The 24,198-nt window shown below is 39.0% G+C and overlaps 2 protein-coding genes across 3 annotated transcripts; both read right to left on the reverse strand.

Moving 5' to 3' along the window:
• Nucleotides 1-1,364: 1,364 nt before the first annotated feature.
• On the reverse strand, nt 1,365-7,762 carry LOC131250738 (uncharacterized). Of its 2 annotated transcripts, none has more exons than XM_058251015.1 (3): nt 7,609-7,762; nt 6,658-6,829; nt 1,365-1,525 (listed from the first exon to the last, which is right to left on the reverse strand). In XM_058251015.1, exon 2 carries the CDS (start codon nt 6,811-6,813, stop codon nt 6,667-6,669), a length of 147 nt encoding a protein of 48 aa, XP_058106998.1. In that variant the 5' UTR covers nt 6,814-6,829; nt 7,609-7,762; the 3' UTR covers nt 1,365-1,525; nt 6,658-6,666. The 2 variants fall into 2 exon arrangements, with proteins under 2 accessions (XP_058106998.1, XP_058106999.1); XM_058251016.1 differs by lacking the exon at nt 1,365-1,525 and adding an exon at nt 2,540-3,168.
• Nucleotides 7,763-10,548: 2,786 nt separating this feature from the next.
• Nucleotides 10,549-24,146, reverse strand: LOC131250739 (condensin-1 complex subunit CAP-D2). Its single transcript, XM_058251017.1, has 17 exons — nt 23,953-24,146; nt 23,539-23,864; nt 22,965-23,125; nt 21,697-22,876; nt 21,409-21,600; nt 19,311-19,958; nt 18,576-18,752; nt 17,287-17,354; nt 16,990-17,212; nt 16,805-16,904; nt 16,598-16,713; nt 16,461-16,518; nt 15,050-15,201; nt 14,758-14,962; nt 12,311-12,484; nt 12,141-12,234; nt 10,549-10,829 (listed from the first exon to the last, which is right to left on the reverse strand). The coding sequence occupies exons 1-17, from the start codon at nt 24,089-24,091 to the stop codon at nt 10,826-10,828; spliced, it is 4,017 nt and encodes a 1,338-aa protein (XP_058107000.1). The 5' UTR covers nt 24,092-24,146; the 3' UTR covers nt 10,549-10,825.
• Nucleotides 24,147-24,198: the final 52 nt, after the last annotated feature.

The following is a 24,198-nucleotide window of genomic DNA, read 5'->3' on the forward strand; positions in this document are numbered from 1 at the left end:
TTTGAGAGGATACAGGCTCAACCCATTTAAAAATAGGTCAGACTTTTGGACCCAAACTCACTAATTATAAGATCAATCCATGCCCATTCCCTCATCTCATCCGATGCACCACACATGACGTTGAATACGTATCATTGGTGTTGGGTCCACCTGATTAGCAATAGGCCTGATTTTTGGGTCTATACGTATCATTGGTGTTGGGTCCATCCGATGAACGGCTTGGATATATCTCGCATCTGTGCCACATTCGCACTTACAAGGGGCGAGTACCAAAAAAAGTGGACTCGCGGGATTGGACTTAGCAGGGTTCAATTGTTAAAGGAGGTGGATATAAGGTCAGGCACGCCTGAATCCTCTTTCGAGGATATGTACAGTCAGGCAATCCAGACCACTGATACGGTGAGCCCAACGGTAGATGGGCTACGATCCAATAATACACCGGATGGACAGCCAGATTGATCGATTGCTTTTAAACGAATGGCTGACAGTCAACAGTTCCCAGTCCATTGATAGGACACTCAGAAAAGTTGGATCCACGTGACTTTCACATCATGATCCATAGTGGTAGGGCCCACCTGGATGATCAAAGCCTCCAGTCACGTATTCAGAGATTATGGTCGTGTCCCCTATCTTGGTCAGGTGCCGGGCGGATAGATACGATCTGATCAAAGATCTCCAGACCATTATTGCCGGCTGAGATTGATTGGAAGCGGATTGGATAGTGACTCAACACCACCCAGCTAGGTGATGTTGGGCATTGTGGGGCCCACTGTGATGTATGTGTTTTATATCCAGCTGTCCATCTGTTTTTCCAACTCATTTTAGGGCATGAGCCCCAAAAATGAAGCAGATCTGAAGTTCAAGTGGACCACAACACAGGAAGCAGCGAGGAAAATGACACATACAGTTGAAACCTTCATTAGGTCCCACGTAATGTTTATTAGCCATTCAACCTGTTGATAAGGTCACACAGACCTAGATGACGGGAAAACACAAATATCAGCTTGATCCAAAAATTTTTTGGCCCTAAGAAATTTTTAATGGTGGCCATTCAATCACCATTGTTTCCTATGGTGTGGTCCACTTGAGCTTTGAATCGCTTAATTTTTGAGCTCATGCCCTAAAATGAACTCACAAAATGAGTGGACGGTATGGATTAAAAAACACATACATCATGGTGGTGTCCACAGGGCTTTTCCACAGTTGACTTGGGTAGTATAGGGGGTCACTACCCAATATGAGAAAACGTTGGTAATAAACAATACTACCTGGAAACAGAGTTTCTTGTGAAATGGTCATTCCTTTCTCACACTTTCCACAAACCCAAACAGCCCCTAATTTTCAGAGAATCATAAGAACTTGCCTACAAAACCCAACTTGGAATGTTATTAGGTAAACATCTCAACACTAATCAATCAAGCAATACCCACATTCAGACAAGTTAAAGAGCTCCAACGACTCGCCCTGCACAATCTTCTCCTACTTGATATCCATACTATACTTGGGTAACATAGGTCAGAATGGCCTTTCCAAAAAAAAAACACATAGGTTAGTTAGAATGAATTGCATACACACCGATAATAAATTAGAAAAGAGGTATTCTTGTTGTGTGTACTGTATCTTCACGAAAGAAAATTAGGTAAGCATTTGCACAGAACATGGTAGGCCGTAATGGCCGTTACCAGGATGTAAATGCCATTATGTAAAGGTAACAGTAGCAACCATTACACATTACAAGGTCGCAACAGCCATGACGGCCATTATAGAAAAAAATGACCCATAACCACCATTAAAGCCCTCATATAGGCCGGGTCATCCCTCGTAACAGTTTGGGACAGATACATGTTTTTCAGGTTTTTTTTCAATAAAAAAATGAGACTGTAACAGTCGTTATGGCCATTACAACCCATATCATAACGGTTTACGGAATACTTTGGCATGAAACGGGTTAGTGATTTCTTGAGAAGAGGTAGGAAAAAGAAGCCATGGAGATTTTCTTAAATAATTAATGGGGATTTTAATCTAATATATTGAGTGGCCAATTAAATAGCCAATGGGTTAGTGGAGGTGTCCATCATCAAAGTCTTTATTGGAGTCTTAATATATAGACTTAATGGATCCCATGTATATTCCTCAATTTTATTCAACAAATTCAGTTTTATGATTTATTTATTTTTACTAGAACCATAGAAAATATAGTATTACAAAAGAAGTTATTGCCTATAAGGTCCACTGAATGACAGAATAAGGACAACAACTAGGATTCAACATGATTCGTTTCCTAATCTCAATCAATAACACCTCTAATTTTGGTTCACCCAAACACTACCAACAGAACTAACATTTCTCACAGAAGTCTAATGAGTGTGGTTCTAAAACTCATCTAGTCAACTCAAAATTCAATCGAGTTGTCTCACTGTTAAATTTCAATCAAATCATTTTTAGTTTTCACTTTGCATCATCATCAATAACTGATTTAAATGGGGAAAAAAGGGTATATTGTTGAAATTTTTTGTGCATAGGACATTTTTGTGTTAGCTAGTTTAGAATGTGATTGTGAATGACAACTTTCTCATGCGTGTGTGTGTGTGTGTGCATGCGTGTGGACCGAAATCTTCTGGATGTCAATTCAAGTTGGGTCTTGAAACTTAAGTAACATAAAGAAAGACATATCTGATATTCAACACATAAATCAAACCTTATATTTGATTACAACCTCAACTCGATGATGACTGAATCCAGTCGCTAGCGAAGATTCGCTTATAGTATGTCAAGTGAATCTGGGTGATTGCTATGGGCTTTTGCTTTAATACTGGACTGTACTTGGAAAAGTTCACTTTCAAACGGTTTCTAGCCAGCCACTTCCCACCCATACCTTCAACAGCATCCTTTGTATACTCTTTAGAGCCGAACCAGATGAATGTGAATCCTTCAATCTCCATTGATTGTCTGCGATTGCGGATGATAACCTTCAGAACCCGACCATATTGCACAAATACCTATAGTAGATCTACTTATCTCCACTCTTCAGTAAAATACATTTGCTATGATGTTCCTCCATCTCTCTTCTAGGTTTGAGATCTTCTTCTGGTTATGAAAGTGAATCCATCCTCCACCGTCTTTCATGGTTCCCTCTATCTTCTCGTCAAAGCAAGAGTTTTGGGTTTTCTTCTCAAAAAAACTAGCAGCTAGTATTTCTTCTCATGAAAACTTTTGCTAGTCTTTTATAGAAGAATCCCAGAGCTTGGGGAAGCCAAAACACATCCTATGGACTAAAGTCTCACTAGCAACTTTCGCGGTTCATACAGAAACATTAACAACCAATACTAAAATGGGTTGGATGATTGCAAATTGTTTTCAGGAGTTTGGAAAACAAGAGATGGAAATTTTTCAAAGTAAAAATATTGGAATCAAATTGTTACTTGTTTCACAATTAGGACCCGTTTGGATACTACCAAATAAGTAGTTTTTTTTTTTTTTTAAACTTATGTAAGTTAATAAGTTACTCTTTTGAAATCTAAAAGCTACTTATTTTTACAAGTTATTTTCTTTTTTATATTGCTTTTCAACTTTCAAAAGTAACTTATTTCCTTCATTTTTGTCAGTGACACAACAACTATGGAAATTATTTAAGGGAATATGCTCTCCGTGACCATGAACCCCTTCTAACTTAATGAGATTGGAAAATCATCCAATGAATGGGCAGATGATCTAGTGCGGCCCATATCGAGGTGGCCCCACATGATGGATGATTCACATCGAAGGTCCACCCCTAATGATGAATGGCCCAAATGCAAGGCGAGCCCCGCATGATGGGCAACCCACATTGAAGGTGGGGCCCACATGATGGGTAACCCACATCAAAGGTGGCCTCCACATGATGGGCAATTAATAATGGTGAACCCCACATGTGGATGATCCACATCAAGGTGGGCCCAATATGATGGATAGTCCACATCAAAGGTTGGCCTAATGATGAGTAGCCCACATCCAAGGCAGGTGCCACATGATAGACAACTCACATTGGAGGTGGGCCCACATGATGGATGGTCCACATCAAAGGTGGGCTCCACATGATGGGCAGTGGATATTGAAGATGGACCCCACATGATGGACAATAACATTGATGATGGGCCCCACATGAAGGATGACCAACATCAAAGGTGGGCCCTACCTAATGTACTATGTACATCAAAGATTGGCCTCAATAGATGAATGGCCTATAACCAAGGTGGGCCCAACATGATGGACGGCCCACATAAAATGTGGGGCCCACACAATGAACGATCCACATTAAAGGTTGGCCCCACATTATGGACAGTGGGTGTGAGGGGGACCAAATAGACTTTCGGGATAATTACTTGTGATGTTGGAAACCAAATATGCATTTGTACTTTTTAGATGATAAACATGTTGTTTGACAAACATACTTACCTGCTGATCAAGTAGAGACCAAGATAAGCTACTTATGGCATACGTAGCTTATCTAAAGTAACTTACGATCCAAACACCCCTTAGCGACCTTTATTGGGAAGTCAAAACGCATCCAATGGACTCAGGTCTCAGTAGTAATTAAAACTTAAATTTGAAGACGAAAGTCAAAAGGAAGTGCAATTTACGCTCCCACTCCAGGATGCACATTGTGGTGATTGTATGAAGATTAGATTTATAACAAAGATTTCAAGATTTTGATCAACGTAGTTACATGAGTTTCATTTAGAATTGATTGCAGATAGAGATTCCATTGATTCATGAAGACCGACCCCAATTCTGCTCAAATTTGTTTCTTTATTTCTCATACTTCCTATTCATATCCAAAGTGAATCATTACGACTCCAAAATTCTTCTAAATTTATAGTTTGCTAGACATGATAAAAAAAAATAATAATAATTTTGCACGAGGAATTCGAATAGTGGACCTAGAGTAAGAATTAAAGAGGCTTTCCCAGAAACATAAAACAATGGTACGAAATCAAAGTGATTCCATGAACTCGACAAAACGATAGAAAATCAAAGTGAGAAAATTTGAATACGATGGGGACCCTACAAATTATGAATTGTGAATCAAACCTGAATTGTTAACCTAGCAATACTTGAATTGTCAACCTAGCAATACAGGTACACATCAGGGTGCTACTACATGAAAAGAACACATGCTAGTATATTTGGTTTTTCCCAATCGGCAGTCTGTAAAACCAATAAATATCAGATGGCATATGACATATTGAAGGATAGTTTAATCATGATGATAGGGGATCTCTTTTAAGGATGGCTAGAAAATGCTGTAGTTCTAGCTCCTAAGTAATCTACGAGTAAGACAATGTCAGCAAAGCCCAGCATATCTGCACTTCTTCATAGAGTTAATAACTTAGTAATGTAAACGGTGCTTAATAACAAGAAATCAATAGGGGAAAAAAAAGTTGGGTCTCACAATTTTATGGATAGGTTGCAAGAAATAAGCAGTAGCAAATCCTCAGATTTTCCAAAAGAAAAGGATCTAGCTTCCAATGATGGTTCAAAATATTGATATTCAAGTGTTACTTGCCCGGGGAACAAGTCCTGCAAACTAGTTCCAACCCAAGTCGATCAGCATTGGAGCATGTTTCTCGGAGCGACTCATTCCATTCTCCACTGATACTGAGTCAACTCATTACTAGTCGATGTTCAGAGGCATGCTTCCAGACAGTGGCCATCTTTGAGTTTCCCATGTGTTTCTTTTGCCCTTCTCTTGCATCTAGCTTCTCTATATTTCAGCTCATGACTCTTGCTTTCACTTCGTATGTTTCTGAACTGTGAGTGATGCACCATATGAGAGTTGAACAGTGGGGCACTCCTGAATCCATGGCCATATTTTGGTAATGGTCCCAGAAAAATCTTTCAGGGGCTATAACAAGGTCCTCTAACTTCCAAAATTGACCATGAGTGGCCCACACTCTGTAGTCCCAATGGTTATCTTGCAAACTATCTTATTGTGACATCCTTCTTCAGTACATCCATTTTTATGTCTTATAATCATCAAACACTAATTTGTTCCTTTCACTTACAAGTGTTTTTGTTTACTTCCTTTTGTTGCATGTCATCTAACATTTAGTAAGGAACACAGAATCCAGTCAGAAGATAGAATGCGCGGCAGGTTAAGCTTGCTTACATAAAACAAGTAATTGACATGGATTTGAAAATGGTACTTTACATTTACGGGGTACCTAAATATAATCACTAAGCAAGCAATGTGCTCATTTCGTGACCAAAACAAATGAAGGAAAACAATATCATTGATCGCATTGAGTTGTGTGTAAACTGCCAAAATTGATGTAACAAGACACCAAGAAGAATAGAGAAAGTAATCTGATTCTACTGAAAGGAGGATTTACGGTCTAGCATGAGGAACTTCCAAAAGAAAATAAAAGAAGCATTTCAAAATGAGGAAATAAAAGAAACGGAGTTGTACTGAATCATTTTCCTTTGTTTGTGGGTGGGGTTCAGCGTATTGAAGTATGAATCAGTGGCCCAGCACATCCATTTTCAACAAAACCCATTCTAATTATCAAAGAAGAACAAGATTTAAGCAAGAGTTTGAACAGCAACATCAAGGAGAAGTGGAGAAACAGTCCATTTTTATCAATGACAGACTCATAATCAGGTAACCTGCAGCACAACCTTGATTGATTATCCGACATGGAAGGGACCAATATCACCAGTTCTAACAGACCGAGCAATCTCGTTGGCGATCGTCAAGCATGATGAGATCCACCCACTCATAAACATCCAGACCATGTTCACCATGTAAAGAGCCAAGCTCCATGGCATTGCCATGGCCTCAACTTTTCTTCTGAAAAATCAAGGATCGATAGAGGGCGAATTAATCAATTGAGAAGGAAGAAACAAGTAATTACGAGCATACTCTGCACAAACGTATGTCAATCTGGAATATTATAGCACATCGCTCAAACATATGACAGGCCAATCAAACAATCAAACTGATTGAACAGTCATCACCGTCAAATTTCGATCCATCAATTGAATGATTGAAAAGAGAAGTGGTCAAGAATCCAAGTTTGATGGCGGAATCAAACCGGGAGGATTGATTCTTGGGTCATGCTACATCTACAATAGGACCCACAATTTAAATGGTCTAGATTAATTTACTTGCAGGCAATCAATCTGTGTATGATTATTTGGGTGGTGGCTGATTTTTTATAAAATTAATTTACATTAAAAAAGGAAAAAAAAAAAAAAAAAAAACATAAGATGAGAATCAAAGAAAGAACAAAGGAAGTTGAAGTTCCACATGGGCAAAAAGAAGAAGAAGAAGAACAGAAATAGATTAAAAACCAACAAAAAAAAAAGGAGAAAAAATCAGTGGAATATAGAATCAAATGAAACCCAATTCAGAGAAATGGTGAACGAAGGCTGAGATGATTGAATTTTGAGAGAAATGAGAAGACACGAAAGAAAGAAGACACCCATTTGCAATCATATGTAAAAAAGAAAGCAAAAGCCATGTACTAAAAAGAGCAGCTGTTTCTGTACTTTTCATGTCTAAATAATCCAAACCAAAATCAGAATGATTAAGAGAGAGAGAGTGAGAGAGATATTCTCTTCTGTTACCTGAGACTCTGACAATTGCAGTTTCAATTGGGTTTTGGATTTTCTTTGAGTTAATCAATGTATATCTGCCGGATGATCCCGTACGTTGACGTATGTGGTGGGCCTACCCTGATGTTTCTGTGTCATCCACGCGGTAGACGAATGCCACGTGTTCAGTGGGGTTTATAAAATTTTCGGATCAAGCTGATATTTGTGTGGTCCCTTCATATAGGTTTTGCGACATTATCTTGAATGGAAAATAAACATTCGTAGCCCCTAAGAAGTTTTAATGGTGAACATTCAATGACCACTGTTTCCTGTAATGTGGTCCGGCTTTAACTCTGGGCTCATAGACTAAAATGATAGGGAGAAACGGATGGACGGCGTGGATATGATAGAAATACATCTGGGTAAGCCCCACAGTCAGGGATCCACCGGAGCCGCTTTCATTGGGGAGCATGCATGAGTACGGCATCACATGCTCTGGCAGAGTATATATAGTTATATATTATTAAAAACGCCCCCATATTGCTCATGAAACTGCGGAAATGCCATTGACGGGAGCCACCGGAGAGGACGCGGTTTGGTAGCCAGCCCCGAGCTCGGCATGGGCTGGGGCTCTGAGGGGCCCACCGTGATGTCTGAGTTTTATTCACACCGTCCATCCATTTTTCTATATTATTTTAGGGTATAATCTCACAAAAAGGCAGATCCATGGCTCAAGTGGACCACACAGTGAGGATTAAATGCTGCCATTGAAAACTTCTTGGGGACTACAGAAGTTTTGGATCAAGATGATATTTGTGGTGTCCCTTCATCCAGTTATATGTGACCTTATGAACAGTTTGGATGCAAAATAAACATCACCGTAGGTGTCATTATCACCGCTGCTTCTTGTGGTGTGGTCCATTTGAACCTTGGATCTGCCTCATTTTTATGGCTTTCTCACTAAAATGATATTGAAAAATAGATAGACGGTGTGGATAAAGCAATACATCACGGTGGGCCCTCATAAGTGAATTTTATTGTAATTTAACAGCAGCAGGGCTATCAATGGATCGGTTTCTGGTCGGGTCGCTTAATGGGTTTGGGTCTTGCCGGTTCAGGGTCCTTTCGGGGGCTAGGTCTCAGTGGCCCGGATCCGATAGAATTCAGGTACCCATCAGGTCTTTGGATCCTTGTGTCAGTTTCATGTCAAATGAGGACATTTATATGGTAAAACCCACCTAAACGGATGGATTACATCACACGCATGTGCTAATTTGACACATACATTGTACAAACGTTCTCTTACATGCTCCTAGATAAGTAAATCTTCATTCCCTTATCAGAATAATTAATATGTATATATATACTAGATATTAATAAAATTAATTGGACCGACCGAGTCTCAAAATGGTGGACCTAACTCAAACCCGACCTGATTTCTAAAGGGGGCTGAGTAAGTAGGGCTATGTCTATTGAATACATGTTGACAGCCTTATCAATGGAGTTATTCGAGGTACACAGGCACTTAGGAATTGTACACTTAACAATGCAGAACAGGAAATTGGATGTGCTACGGTTCAAATATCATTCGGATAGGGATGAAACTAGCAAATCAAAAGTTAAGAAAAATCTGGAAAGTGAAACATTCATATAAATTTTTTACCATTAAAAATAAAAAATTAAAAAGAAGAAGAAGAAGCTCATGTTATGTTTGTTTGTTTTTTTTGTTTTTTTTTTGAGGTAACAAAAAATTTATAGACAAAAGACAATATAGCATAAACCATACAAAAGGAGACTGAAACCAGCCCCCCGAACATACAAACAAAATAGACCCAACCAAAACAGCTACAAAACTACAAGCAATTACAATCAACATCCCCATTCAAGCTTGAAGCCCGGTCAATGACTAGGCCACTTGCCCACATCTTGACCCAACCCACTGCATGACTCACATTCCTAAAACATCTTCGATTCCTTTCCTCCCAAATCAGCCATAGACGCACCAATACACTCATGGATTTTTGCCCACATATTTTCTTTGTACATATCCTAACCCAGGAATAGAGCATATTTACATTTGAAGGCAGATGGCAATGAAGTGATTAATTACAGGATTAAATAGGTGCAATAGGGTTTAATAATCACATTATACTGCATTCTTGTCTCTTTTTTTTCTTTTTTGCAGACAATGACATCCAAACTGCGCTTTAAGAAAAAAAAAATAGTCCATGTCACCCCAACATCATTTTAGAGAAACCAATTTTTAGGAGCTGATTTTCAAAATGATCATTTTTCTCCATAATTTGTCTAAGAAAATCATTTCAGGATCATCATCCAATGTTTGTTTTTTTTTTTTTGGTAGTTTCTGCACATTTTCAATAATCTGCTCATCGGAGATCAATAGTTGTATGCTTGGCTGCCAATTTCAAATAGAATGGTTTTATAACAACTCTCTCCAAAACACGAGCAACTATGCACATTTGCGAAAGATGCAACCCATCCAGCAGTTGCAACCCACCTCACTGATGCTCTGGCAAGCTGGTCCACTCATCAGGTGGCCAAAAAATATATGAAAATAGATGAATACTTTGGGTGAGATTCTTTTCACCAGAGGAATACCTGAGCTTGATTTTTCAGGGAACAAACGGGTTTGATTCGGTAAACTTGTACCACATTGCACATTTGCCCACGAAGAGTAACACTCTTAACATGCCTCGAAAAGAAAGGAAAAAAAAAAAAACATGGGATTCATAACAAACGTGGCCAAGATCCTTCCATACATCAAGCAAAATCATCAACTAGGTTATTCGATGAGGAATATTTTGTGGGCTTTCCTATCCGAGTAGAGGATGAAACACAAAAAATACCCATATGGGAACCAAACAGGTTTAGACCAAATACATGGATTTCTTAAAAGCTCCACTCCATCCCATCCAAGTGAAGCCCTTCACATCAAATAGATGAGAAAATAAATTTAAGCACCCACTCCAAAGGGATTCAGACCTTTTTTTTCCATTTATCAATAATACAAACACCAAAATCATTACATTAAACATTACAGAACTTACATTCCCATTCATGTACCCAACTCATTCCTATGGCTTCAAAGATACTCGAAATACCTATAATGCCGTCAACCATTAATCAGCAAGAAAAATTCTCCCATGACTGAGAGCCTCATGACATGGGATAATGCATGAATGGGCTTCCTCCCTACCCACCGGAAGGATACCAGCAATTGTGCCATCTGCTATCTGCACAATCACAAACAACAGTATTAGATGCGTGCACGTTTAGATGTAGTGTCAAATTGAATTGCAATTATACATCTAGAAGGGGGAATAACAAAAATTGTGTTTTTTTAAACGTATTCCTTCATATTGAGGATCTGCACTCCAAATCACAATCAGACCACTTTCATGTATGGAGTGGACTTCAAAGAAGTGTAACTACAATCCAGATTCCAGGTGCTACTTCCTCATTACGAATGCTTAGAAAAATCCTCTTTTTTTTTGTTTCATCTACACTGAAATTAATATACAATTTAATTCACTTGCATCCAAACACAGAACACTAGTCAGCAACAGTGGAATGATCAGATAAACAAAGAAACCATCCTGAAAAGAAAAGAAAAGAAAGAGAACTTAAAATTTTTATTTTTTTATTTTTATGTTAGCTTGTTAGTACACCCCACTGTCAGTTCACACTTCAGTGTTAGCCACCCCCACTAGGGAATCGATACCAAGACCTCAGTGTTGAAACGAGGTATCTTTCACTCACTCTACCACTTGAGCTATGGATCAGGGTGTTAAAAGAGAATTGTCACACCTTTGTTTATGCATTTACTTCATGGTAGTATGACATCTTTGCTCCATGAAAAAAAAAATCACAACATAACAGACAAGATATGACAAGCATTTAGAGGCAAAGATGTCCACTAAAATATCGTCTGAGTTTTTTCCTGGTGTTAATAAGAACCTGTGGCCAAGATATCCATATGGGGACAGGAAAATGTCAGATGTCAATGCAACTTGGGTATCTCTAGATGATGGGTATATGGATACACACCCATTCCGCACGTGGGATATTTGAGGAGAGAAATGTATAATGTTCCATGAAACAATTTTGCTTCAATCCACACTGTACTTTGGGTCCCAGCTTCTAAGTGATCCAAAACTGTTCATATGGTGACAGAAAGCCCGAAAATCTCATCCAACTGGACCCTTGCAAAAGTTTGAAACACTGGATGTAATTGTCTTCACTAAGATCTTCTGATATGGGAGATATTGAGGAATTGACCTATTACGTAATGGGGGCTCATCAGTTGAATGGCTAGTATATTATGGAAAGAGCAAGACCAACATCCATGCAAATGCTAGACTGGGCCAAACTGGGCATGGACGTTACCATTAAATACATCAATAAAGTGCCACAGAGTCTGTAGAATATATCCATATCTAAGTCAGAGGCGTTATATGTTCACTGATGCTTTGGGTTGTAATATGCATGGTCCACAAGTATCACCAAGCAGAACAAAAAGAGAAGCCAAAATAAGATAAACTGACCTTTTGCTCGACCTAGTTTGCCGCCTAATGGATGTAGCATCCTTTTGATCTTTCATGGCCATCCCAATGCTTCTGTTGGCTTTGGACTTGACACCTGCAAGCATGAAAGACTAACCATAAGCCCATTGGAAGCATAGCTTTAAGATCAACAATATGAGAATATGAATCACCTCTACGAGCACTCTTTGACGATTGGAACTCCATCTCATCCGCTTCTGGTTCTGTCACAATACTAGACACACACAAACTTTCTTCTGACTCTACAGCATTTGCTTCTGGCTCAGCGTCCTGAGTTTCGTCTATTATCTCCTCTATAGAGGGATGTATTACATCACTAGCTCCTTCTGCAAGTAAACCAAAGGTCAGGAATTAGGACAAGAAAAGAATGGAAAGGTAACCACTGGTGAGAAGCAGGGCAGAAGCAATAGCACATAAAAGAAAATCAAGGCTCTTTTAGGATATCATAAAATGGATGCTCACTAGAATAAGAACCGGTTCAAATTTCTGGTTGAGTTGTGGTATTCCGCTACATAGTTCCTTAATGTGGGTTTGTGTGTGATGAATTATAGGCCCTGCTCATCAGCAAATGGACAGTTTGATGACACAAAGGATTGCCAAATGCCATATGCAAGAACATTGTTAGGTGATTGAAACCATCGAGCCCCACAGCGGATCTGGTGAATGCCTCAAAATTTTAACAGATTGGAGGATCATACATATTGTTCAGGTTCATGAAAAAAGTTATGGCATACAATAGGGTCCTTATAGAGTTAATCTGGTGGGTGTTGGGAAACAAAGGAGTTTCAAGAGGAAATATTGATATGATTAGGGATATGTATGAGGGAGAGGTAACAAATGTGAGGACTAGTGGAGTGACTTGTGAGTTTCCAATTACTGCAGGCTTGCACTACAGGTTGACATTGAGTCCATACCTTTTTACATTGGTTATGGACTAGTTAATGAGGCATTTGTTGGAAGAGATCCCATGGTGTATGTTGTTTGTAAATGACATGGTTTTGATTGATAAGACAAGGGAGGGCATAAATACAAAGCTAGATTTATGAATAATAGTCTTGAATCTGAAGGATTTAAAATTAGTCGAACTAAAACAAAGTATATCAAGTTTTTAGTAAAAACGGGAGTGAAAAGAAGAGATTAGTTAAGATTGCTAACCAAGAAGTTTCCCAAATGATCACTTTCGATACCTTGGGTCAATAATTCATGGGAATAGACAGATTCAAAAGGATGTTGCCCATAGTATTCAAGCTAGGTGGAAGATATGGAGATATGCATCTAGAGTTTTATGTGATCATCATATACCACTCAAACTGAAAGGGAAATTTTATAGGATAGCAATAAGCCTAGCCATGCTTTATGGGACATGGGTGTTGGGTAGTTAAGGACAACATGCTAATAGGATGAATGTAGCTGAAATGAGGACATGTATATGGACAAGTGGTAGGATGAGGAAGGATAGAATTAGAAATGAATGCATTCAAGGTAACAAAGGAGTAGCACCAATAGGTAATAAGATAAGGGAAAGTAGACTTCAATGGTTTGGTCATGTGCAATAGAGACCAGGAACCATCCCGGTTGAGTCAGTACAAGTTGAAGGCTCTAAAAGGTCAAGGGAGGGCCCAAAAAACGTGGATGGAGGCAGTAAGAAAAGAGTTGATAATCAATGGTCTAACTGAAGGTATAGCCCTTAATAGGGTGGAATGGTGGAACAGGATTCATGTAGGTGACCCCAATTAATTGGTATAAGGTTTTGATGAAGATGACAATGACAATGATGATTGGAGGATCCTACAACTAGAGGGTTAAGGAGACATGCAGCAACAGTCCACATGTAACAGAGAATGGTCTAATGATCAAAGAAGCAGGATGTTTCAATCTGGGAGATTTCAGGCCATCCTGTCCACAATCGATTCCATCATATCATCCGTTCGGATCACCAGACCATGGTCCCACATGTTCAAAATCCTGTGCATCAGTGTATTGTATGCTTGCAGATACACAGCAAAACCATACAATTCCTTTTTGTATATTGTCTACCTGGTGGTACAAAATATAAAACATAAAAAGATTTTGAAGTTGTACCAGATTCCGTAAAAGACAGATCATTAAGATTTTCACCATGATGACTTGTGTAATCCTCAACCCAAGTATATGCATAGTTTAATCAGGTTTTATGTACAAGATCTCTGATTCAGTGATAAATTCTGCTGATCTGATGGGCCCGGCCATGGATGAAGCATCCCCCAAAAATATCCTGTAGTAAAAGCTCCTTTCCCTTGAACTTTTGGCCTTTTATCAGTCAAATGTGGACCACCGCTGCATTCCACATCTGGCACATCAACTTGTAGGCCACAGTCCTTCCACTGTTAGGTCGGTGAGATGAGCAGTCTGGATGATCCAACCATGAGCCTTGTGTATCAGTTACCTCACTTATTTACCATATATGGATGTAATTGAATTGAAACCTCACAGTTTGTTTAAAATAACCAATAAACTTCCATTGGATAGCAACCAGGGAGATCCGCAGGCAGGCTATGGCAAAGTCAAGCTAGTATTAATTAGAGTAGTCCTAGGATGGCATCAGAATTTCTACACCTACCTTCAGCAATATCTGCATCTGCATCTTCTGCCACAGAGCCCTCCTTAACAGCCATGTAGCCTTCAATGCAGCCAACTTTCTGCTGGTGGGCCTGGGCATTTCTAGCAGTCTGTTCTTGCTCCTTCCTCTCCATGTGGAACTTGCTAAGCTTCTCCTCAAATTCCTCAATGATGGATTTAAGCTCTGGCTTTGCAAACTTCTTAGCCTGATGATGTAAATGTTAAATACAAAGTTACATTGACTACATGTAAACACACTTAAAACAAGTAACAATAGTAAAGTACTTCACTACCTTGTTGATAATGTTTCTGAAGTGGTCCATGACAGAATCCTCAGAAAGGACATGCTCATAGGTTTTGAAAGACTCCATAAGCTTTTTCACTCCCTTTTCAGTGAACGATAGTTGAGAAAGACAATAAGCAATATATTCCCATTGTTTGCAATCTGTCACAAACGAGCATAGTCCAATTAGATAAATAATCTTCTTGATCAATAACAGGAAAGGACAATGACCCAACAACCAGAAGAGTTCAACTAATCCAACTGATTTTGGTTGCTAATGGCCCATTTTGATATGCCTGCAAATCAGGATTGGTTCCACTTCTTCAGTAAAACCAATCCACTATCCATTTGGGGAAGCTTAGGAAATGGGAACCACATTAGGTTGGTTCCCATTTCTTCACTTTACTTGCCCCAATTTGGGTCACATCCAATCCACAAGATTTTTGACTTCCAAAATGGCCCTTAGTTATTTTCACTAGTATCAACATGGACTCAAAGTACATCTCAAACTGAGCATGCTCAGCTTAATATGCTTTAGTCTTCCCTTCCACAACCAGATACTCCTTTATCTCTTCAGAATTCTTGAACTGAACATGCTTCATTGCATGTCTAGCTTCTTCACAAATCACAACAAGGCTATGATGATAATGCCTATGATTTATTTCATAGTCGTATTGAGGTCAATATCATTGAATGTTCAAATCTGCTATCACTTCTCTTCCTGATTTTACAAGGATATTATTTCACCCAAGACTTGCCTAAAGGTACAGTGCTAGTCAAGCATGCCAAGTTTTTCATTGGCATGCACAAGATGAACAAGTTATTCATTCAGGCCAACCTAATTAGGTCCAGAACTGAGTTGTGTATGTTATTCCAAGTCAGCCAGGCAGTTTTTACCTATGGTATAGTCTTTTCATGGAATACTGGATGGGAATTTGTTGTTAACAATGCCAAACCTCCGTGTTCATTTCTGTGGGGTTTTTACCTATGAACCAAGAAGTTTTATAGTTACTTCCCTGTTTTTCAAGTTTTATATATTCATTTTTAGGAGCTATTTCAAGTATAAAAATAATTTAACATCACTACAATGAGAGATTACTTCAGATGCAATAAGCACCAATTTGAAAGCATCTTTCTGATCATCCATGATAAACCTTGAAAGGTGATAAAAGAAATGAGGTCTTCTAAACAATATTTTGCATCTTATAAGCCATTTAATACTGGAGATGTGTAGGAACTAGACTAGACCTGCCTATAAATTCTAACGAAGTTCAAATAAGTATACCACTTTGTGTTGCTTACTATCGCCATACAACATCAGAATGCATACAGTTACAGTGCAAAGTAGTCTAGATCATCAGGAAAATAGATAAGTGCAGAAATATATAAGAAAAGCCCAGAACGAGGTAGGTATACAAAACCTGCAACTCCACTAAACCTATTGCAAAGCTTCTCAACAAGAGCTTCCATTTGTTTGTCCTAGACATGGATCAAAGATTAGAATGTAAATTTGTAACAAAAAACACATGCCTCTTGAACCTGGTTAAGCCATCCATACCTTCTTGATGGAACCTATTAAGAACTGCATAATGTTGCAAAAAGCTTCTTCCTTCAGATTTTGGTTCGACAATCTACCAAGAATATCTGGAAGCAAATTGTAAATAGGATTGCTTCCTGCAAGCACAATGGCCCAACATTCATTTGAGAGTTCAGAAAGTAGCATGGTACAGTCACCAAAGTAAAACTGACGGAATCCACAAACCACCTTTCTTTGACAACTCAAGAAAGAAGAGCTTAGCGAGACTTGAAATTCTCTCATCCTCGTCTTCTAACCGGATAGCCATTTCATTGATGTAACCTTTCACCTGATCATACAATCTCTGAAATTTAGACTCCAAATCAACATTGTTAAAAGATAAGGAACAATGAATGATTAGCAAGCTCCCACACCTTCATCATATCGTTCAATATGAGATGAGAAAGCACAAGAACAGCATTTTTCCGAACAGAAATTGAAGGATCGCGTAATCGAGCATAAACATTCTCAGTCCAAGGTTCTAAGAGGTTAGGATAACGAACAGCCAAGTCTCCAAGTGCTATCGTGCAGTTAGAACGAACAGTTTCATTTGGTGCACTCTCCACAACCGTGAAGAGAAGTTGAAGATTTGCTTCACTGAGAATTCATTCAGTTAGAATGCATATGTTGCTAGGAGTTGATTAACTCTGAATGATGAATGATTGACTTACCAAAAATTTGCATCGATAATCATTAGTCGACATAGAGCAAGCATTCCAGAAGCTTGTAGTTCTGGAAACTACAAGACAACACAAAAGATATGTCAGTTTTCAAGTTTGAGTTTCTGTAGGATAGGGCTGGCCCAATGAGCTTTCGGGCCTGACCTACTATAGGATGGGCATGGGCTCCGCCCGATATTATCAAAATTGTACAATTCACTATATGAATCGTACGATTCATATCGTATCATGTGGGTGTACGATTTGAATCGTACACCCAAATCGTAAATCCTAAATTATTGTATGAATCGTATTGAATTGTACAATGATCGTATTGAATCATAAGATAATTGTAGACTGAGTACATGGGCAAAACAATACTTAAAAAATCAATTTATTATTTTTTTATTCAAATTTTCCCTTTTCTTTGTACCCTTTTGCTCATAAAATATGAAAAAGGCTCTCCCCTATTAAAAATGTCCTATTTTTTTCTTTCGGGAGAGAGAGAGAGAGAGGGAGAGAGAGAGGGAGGGAGAAAGGGGAGATTTGGGGACTTCGATATTCAAAAACTCAAGACAAAGAAATCGAAATATCTTTTGAATCAAAATGGAATCAAATGCCATTTTTTCCAACATGATTCTCCACTCAAGAAAGGTAGAAAAGAAAAATTTTAAGGACTCGTGTATGTTTTTTAAGGTAAATTTTTTGAAAGCCAACAAAAGAAAACAAAGGAAAAAAGACAAGAATCCTATACTATCATGATATGTATCATATACATTTCCTCAATTAATAATATCATGATATGTATTACTTTTTTGGTACATGTTGATCATAAATGGACAATTGATGAGTTTTTAATCTTTTATGATTTGCTTATATCTTTTCAAATGTCTTTTATATATATTTTTTGTAAATCAGAAAAAATCTTGCGATTTATGATACAATTTGCTATTCAATACGATTCAACCCCTATTATGATTTGCTATACGATAATGATTTTGACAACATTGGCTCTGCTATCAAGCCCAAGGGCCATCTTAAGCCTGAAAATTAAGCTCATTTCCTGATTGGACCAGGCTTAATCTCTTATGGTTTTTGCACAGGATAGGCTTGGGCTCATCTGCCCATTTAAAATTCAAGCTGCCTTGGAAATACGCTGGTCCAGCCCCGGCCCATTGACCCCTTTGGTTAGAGAAATCAAGCACAAAAGATTTATATAAATACCAAGTCACCAGTCAAAGAATTTTACTGATAATAAGCAACCCATGAAAAAAGAAAAAAAAAAAACTAAACCCAATCACCTTTTGCATCAAACAAAAATTTCTACATAGTTTTGATAGGAAAGGTGCGCAGCATCCAATTAAGCTCTTGTCAACAGAACTGCCTGATACAATTTCTTTCTCTGCTCTTTCAGAGAGTGCATCAAGTATTGCATCTTCAGAAGCTGCGAGACCCAATTCAGCATTTATTCCATTTTCCTGTACATCCCCTCCAAAGGAAGAAAACTTTAGAATTAGAGCTTACTGCAACAAGTAATGAAAGATGCAATAATTCACATTATAGCTACCCTAAGCCCACTCATGGCCACATGTGCCAACTAGACGTGCATGTGGGATGCCCAAGCCATGCATCAGGTGGGCCCTATAGTGTAGATTACCTGGCCTGTAAATTAGTCTGGTCTACTGATAAGGCCAGCAATCATGTACATCAAGCATGAGTGGTTGGCAACTTCTTTTGAGACATCATTGTTTTCGTATATATGGAAGCTGTCCAATGAGTTTACAATTTGTTTTTGAGCCGGATCAACTATAGTGGGTCCACCTGACATATCACTTAGTTGTTACACGCCTGGTTAGTACATGTAACCACATTTAGAAGTACATGTCGAGCGGTGTAGGTGAACTTTAGAAAGCTACGAGAAAACAATGTGCAGTGAAGATAGAATTCCTCACAACAGAAATTTCTTCAACAAATCCCAGCAACTATAGCCATGATTTCATAATTATAGCAATGATTTCATATCCATAACCACTCACCTTCACAGGTTCTTCAGCAGATGCACTTTGCAAGTCAGAGTTCAACTTCTCTTTCTTGGTTTTCTGTTTCTGAATCTTCCGGACACAAGATTCAATGTAAACCAATTGATTTAGTGCCACATGACTTACAACAAATAAAAATCTACTGAGTTTTGCCACTTCCACTGTGGAAAGGAAATTGGTACTTGGATTATCCAGATCATTCTGTAGTTCATTTGCTCCGCTGCAATCAAATACAGAACTGAGGGACCTTTTCGCCACATCAGCAGCTAAGGCTTCAGGTGTTGGATGAATGGAATATATTGCACTTATGGCTTTATCTGCAGCAGCATACCAAATATTTTCTGGAAGCCAAAAACCAGTAATTAAGCTCTGCAGAATACCAAATACCCTACTGCTGCCACTAGACATAAGCTTTCCCTTCTCTTCCTCTGACAATCTTTGAAGGGCAACACATGCCGTTCTTGCAAGCAAAGGTTCCTCTTTGGCCCAACGCCCAAAGCCAATATCAATAATGTCTTGCAAGTGGGAACCAATAATGCCTGTAGATGATTTTGCTGCCATGCAAAGGATGGACAAAGCACCTCGGCTTTGCTCTGCTGTCACCCCACTGGCATTAAAGCTAAAGAAATCCCATAAGGCTGTTATCTGCAAAAGAAAGCATGGAAATGCTATATGAACCAATGAAGCAGTTTGGCTGATCAAAGCTCAACAAGAAGAAAGAACTCCTGCTCAAATTTTCAAAACTGCCCATTTAGTGGCCTTAGGCGATTCAATAGACAATAGTTGAAGAACAAGCATGCTATTCTTTCACATAAAAATACCCATTTAAAAATCACAAATAACAAGAAGCTAATCCATGGAAAAGCAATCATTATCCTGAATTTTTCAGAAAAAAAATTTAAAAAAAATGTTCTGTTTCCCAGCCTAACCAACCGAAGGGTGAGTCCATGTCTTCTTCTTGGTCACATGAATAAGCTTACTCTGCCAGATAATATGTTGGTTGCACTTCATTGCATTAATTTATAAGATTGCATCCTGTTAGAATTTATCAAATAATATGATCAAAGGTATTTACCAGTTAGCATTTAGCAATTTCTGCTGGCACAATTTGTATAAATATAAAAAGGGTTGTTAAATACAAAGGTAAATTCTAAAAAACAAAGTTTGGAATTGTTTTTTAAAAGCCGGAATGCCTATATGCTCATGTTTGTACCTAATAATATAACTTTACAAGCTTTATAAGCTACAAGAACAGAGTTTTAAGTCAATCTATAGTAGGCTGCAGAAGTTATAAGACAAGTTCTTTAGTTCAAAAAGGTTACCTGCAACCCTATAGGAATTGGGGATTGGTACATATTTTGAAATAGTGGGTTTAGAGATCCAATCGGAGTTCCAGGGTGACTATCACATAAATTTCCAAAGAGAATCAAATAATTATCACACTTCTCAATGCAATATAGGCATACTTCTCTCAGTTGAAATAATATAAGACATTCAAAAACTTTCAAATTTGTCACAAGCATGAATATAATTCTTAGGACCTGTATGTTTTGCCAACTTCCCCAGTAATGTAATCAAAATTATCATCATTACGATTTTACCACTACCAAACCACACAGGAATCATCAGCCGAACGCAAATGTATTTAGGAGACAAGGAATGTAATTTGTAACCAGTGAACCTTTCATGTAATTACCATAAAAAATTTGAATCCAAACAGCAACATCAGTGTATTTTGGTGATGATTTGACATTCAGTTAATGTAAAAATGCCATCATTACAATTTACCACCTATAAACCAAACACAGCAATCAACGATCAACTGCAGATGTTGTCAGGAGGCAGGTAAAGCATTTTGTAATTGTTGCACATTTTCTTTACATTACCATGGTAATTGGTAGCAAAACATTTTTATTTTATTTTTTTAAAGGGCCTTAAGTGTGCAGAAATCAGCATTCTTAGTTCTTAGTCTAAGTGTCGAACTATGTATGTCAAAGAAAGCCAAAATAACACCAATGCATAACTTCTATGGCAAAGTGAGTGAATCATATTGATGGAAGCAGCAGCTGAAATTATGACAATCGAATAAACATACCGTGCTTGTAGAAATATCCCCCTTGGATACCAAGGAACCCACTATAAATTCTAGAGCTGCTAGATCGCCGATACTAGATTCTATAGCAAGGTTCAATAGATTTGCAGCAGTTTCTGTAGGGTTTCTTGTCAAATAAATTGTGATGAATGCATCCTCAACAGCTGCATAGATAGATTTGTCCTGGGAAAATACCTACAGAAATCCAATACAAACACACCCCTTAAATGCTTGACAAGATTCCTTTAGAAGTCTAGAAGAATTGTAACATAGATCAAAGAGGATGCTTACAAGCGGCAACATTTTCCGAAGACAGGCCTCAGAACCATCAATTTGGAACTGTCTGCACCTCATCAGCAAAAGAATCGTGTTCTCAACATCGGTGGCAGAAGATGAAGCCAGCAGTTGGACCAGAGTCGGCATTGTGGAGGATATGCACTTTGAGAACCTCAAACCTGTCTCAAGTGATGCAACCAAGGCCCTGGTCTGCTCCAAGTTCCCAAAATCCAGCATGGAAGAATCCTTGTTGACCCCATCTTCCACACTAGGCAAACAACTATCAGTAACACTGTCTTGCTGCTCTGGCTTGACTTCAGCCTGATAAACCTTCCCATCTGCTTCATCACATGTCTCATTGTCTGAAGGTATCCCATCCAAAACGCTCTCAGAAGGTACATTAGGCTCCATCTCTTTCAGTTTCTCCTTGTACTTCTCCAAGGTCGCTTCAAATGATGCAATGCGAAGTTGTGGACCAAACGGGTTATGCTGCAACATCGTGATGAGTAGATTCAATGCCGATTTCCTCACAAAAGCACTCTTATCCTCCAATCTCCCAGAAGCAACTGAAGCAACCTCATTCCACAAACCAATTGAAACAGCATGTTCTTCACATAGTTCTGCCCACACCTGAAGAACCTTACTCCTTGAATAGGCTGAAACATCCCGACACCGCTCGAGCAAGATGTCCAGCATAGCCAGCTTGCTGCGCAATCGGATGGACTTGGCACTCGAATCACCATCTACATCCTTAAATGCCTTTGAAACCAACTTCCCCAAAACCCCAAGAAGTGCATTCCTTATCTTATAGGACTCTCCACCAAAATGAGGCACCAAGATCCCAACATTTGTTGACACCAGCTTCGGCAAACGATCAGCAAGCTCGACGAGAAACCTCCCAACATTCTCAGCCCCAACATTGTCCCTCACATAATCTTTTGGATTTGTCCGACCAATCTCTCTGATGAGAGAGACTGCCAAGCTGCCATCTGCATACTTCTTCTCCGCCCACGCCATAATGTCAGCAACATGAGTTGAAACAAAATCAAATTTGTGGATTAGGTGCAAGATCGAGGCACAAGTCTGTGCTGTGTAGTGGTATTTGGTAGCACATGTGCCAATTATGCGACATAGAGCATCTTTCGTGTCAGCATCCTTCAACAAGGCTTGATTCTCAAACATAGAGAAAGCATGTCTACAAAATCACAAATTGACATCAAAATCATAGAAAAAACAATCGAAGAAAAAGGGGCAAGAAGGCTAATGATTTTTTGATGGCGTACTTGACAACAAATGATAGATAATTCTCATCCGGAGCCGATGATCCGAAAAGCAACGCGAGGTTGATCTCTAGAGAATTAGCAATCAAATTGAGAATCCGACTCCTCTGTGATTCCAAATTCCATGAATTTGAGGAGTGTTTCTTGCGAATCTGTGACGTTGCCTAAACCAACATAAGAAAAATATATGTATGAATTATGTGTGGGTGCCCATTAATCCCAATATGCATGTGGAGCAGCCTCGTATCTAAGTGGGGCCCATCGCCTGCCCACAGGTGATCCAAACTATTTATCATGTGGACCCCACTATGGTGTGCATTGCAGCTTAAAAGAAAAACTCTGCAATGCAGCATTGCCAGTCATCTAATTGATGGAGTTTTCCCATGGCATATGGGACATTGTTGGGTTTTTTTTCTATCTATATGCAGGCCAATAATCAGTGGCTACGATTGTCTCATGAGGGAGTTCCTTTGGTAGCATCAACCCTGTGAGTCCACCATACCAATAGTATGGTCAACAAAACACAGACCCCATCTGCACACTAGTTCAGGCATTTCCTCGAAAACAAAAGAACCACCTTCTGATTGTTGTTGCCATGCTGATTCGGCTCCTCCGATATCACGATCGTGAGCAGAAAGAACGTGTAGATCTTGAATGCATTGCGGTAGGACGCAACCCGGTCCAGGAACAAATCTCCATCAGAATGGGCCGGAGAAGTGGCCCGCGAGAGTGAATCGACATTGGGGAGGAGAACACTGAGGTTGGATCGGAGGCTCTCGACGAGATTGAACTTGAAATTAGGGCTGAGATGTGAGAAATCCTTGACGAGAGAATAGATGCGATCGAAGATGTCTTGCTCCTCGATGCAGAATAGGTCCTTGTCGGAGAGATCGAAGACTACGCCTTTTTTAAGAAATTAAAAAAATAAGAGAGAGAGGTCAATGAAATTAGAGTGGGAAGAGCAATAGAGAGAGAGAGAGAGATAAACGACCTTTGATGAATTCATCTAGCTGGGAAGGGGAGAAGGAGGAGATGGAAATTGGGGATTCTACAGAGAGGTGGATGATGTCGTCGCATCCCTCAGATTCGAGGTCTTGGAGGTTAGATGGGAAGATGAACGGGTGGGCCATCGATCGATAGGGAGAGAGAGAGCTCTGAAAACGTAGAGAGAGAGAGAGAGAGAGAGAGAGAGATGGGAAATAGGGAGGGTTTTTTTTTAATGCTTTTGTTTTCGAAA

This window comes from Magnolia sinica, chromosome 7 (assembly GCF_029962835.1).
Source record: "Magnolia sinica isolate HGM2019 chromosome 7, MsV1, whole genome shotgun sequence".
NCBI classification, from domain to species: Eukaryota; Viridiplantae; Streptophyta; class Magnoliopsida; order Magnoliales; family Magnoliaceae; genus Magnolia; species Magnolia sinica.

Coding starts and splice junctions, on each gene's coding strand:
- LOC131250739 (XM_058251017.1), bottom strand. CDS start 24,091: ATGGCCCACCCGTTCATCTTCCCATCTAACCTCCAAGACCTCGAATCT. Junction 23,126..23,538: donor ATGGCAACAACAATCAGAAG/GTGGTTCTTTTG, acceptor ATGTTGGTTTAG/GCAACGTCACAGATTCGCAA. Junction 12,235..12,310: donor GTCAAAGAGTGCTCGTAGAG/GTGATTCATATT, acceptor TCATGCTTGCAG/GTGTCAAGTCCAAAGCCAAC.
- LOC131250738 (XM_058251015.1), bottom strand. CDS start 6,813: ATGGCAATGCCATGGAGCTTGGCTCTTTACATGGTGAACATGGTCTGG.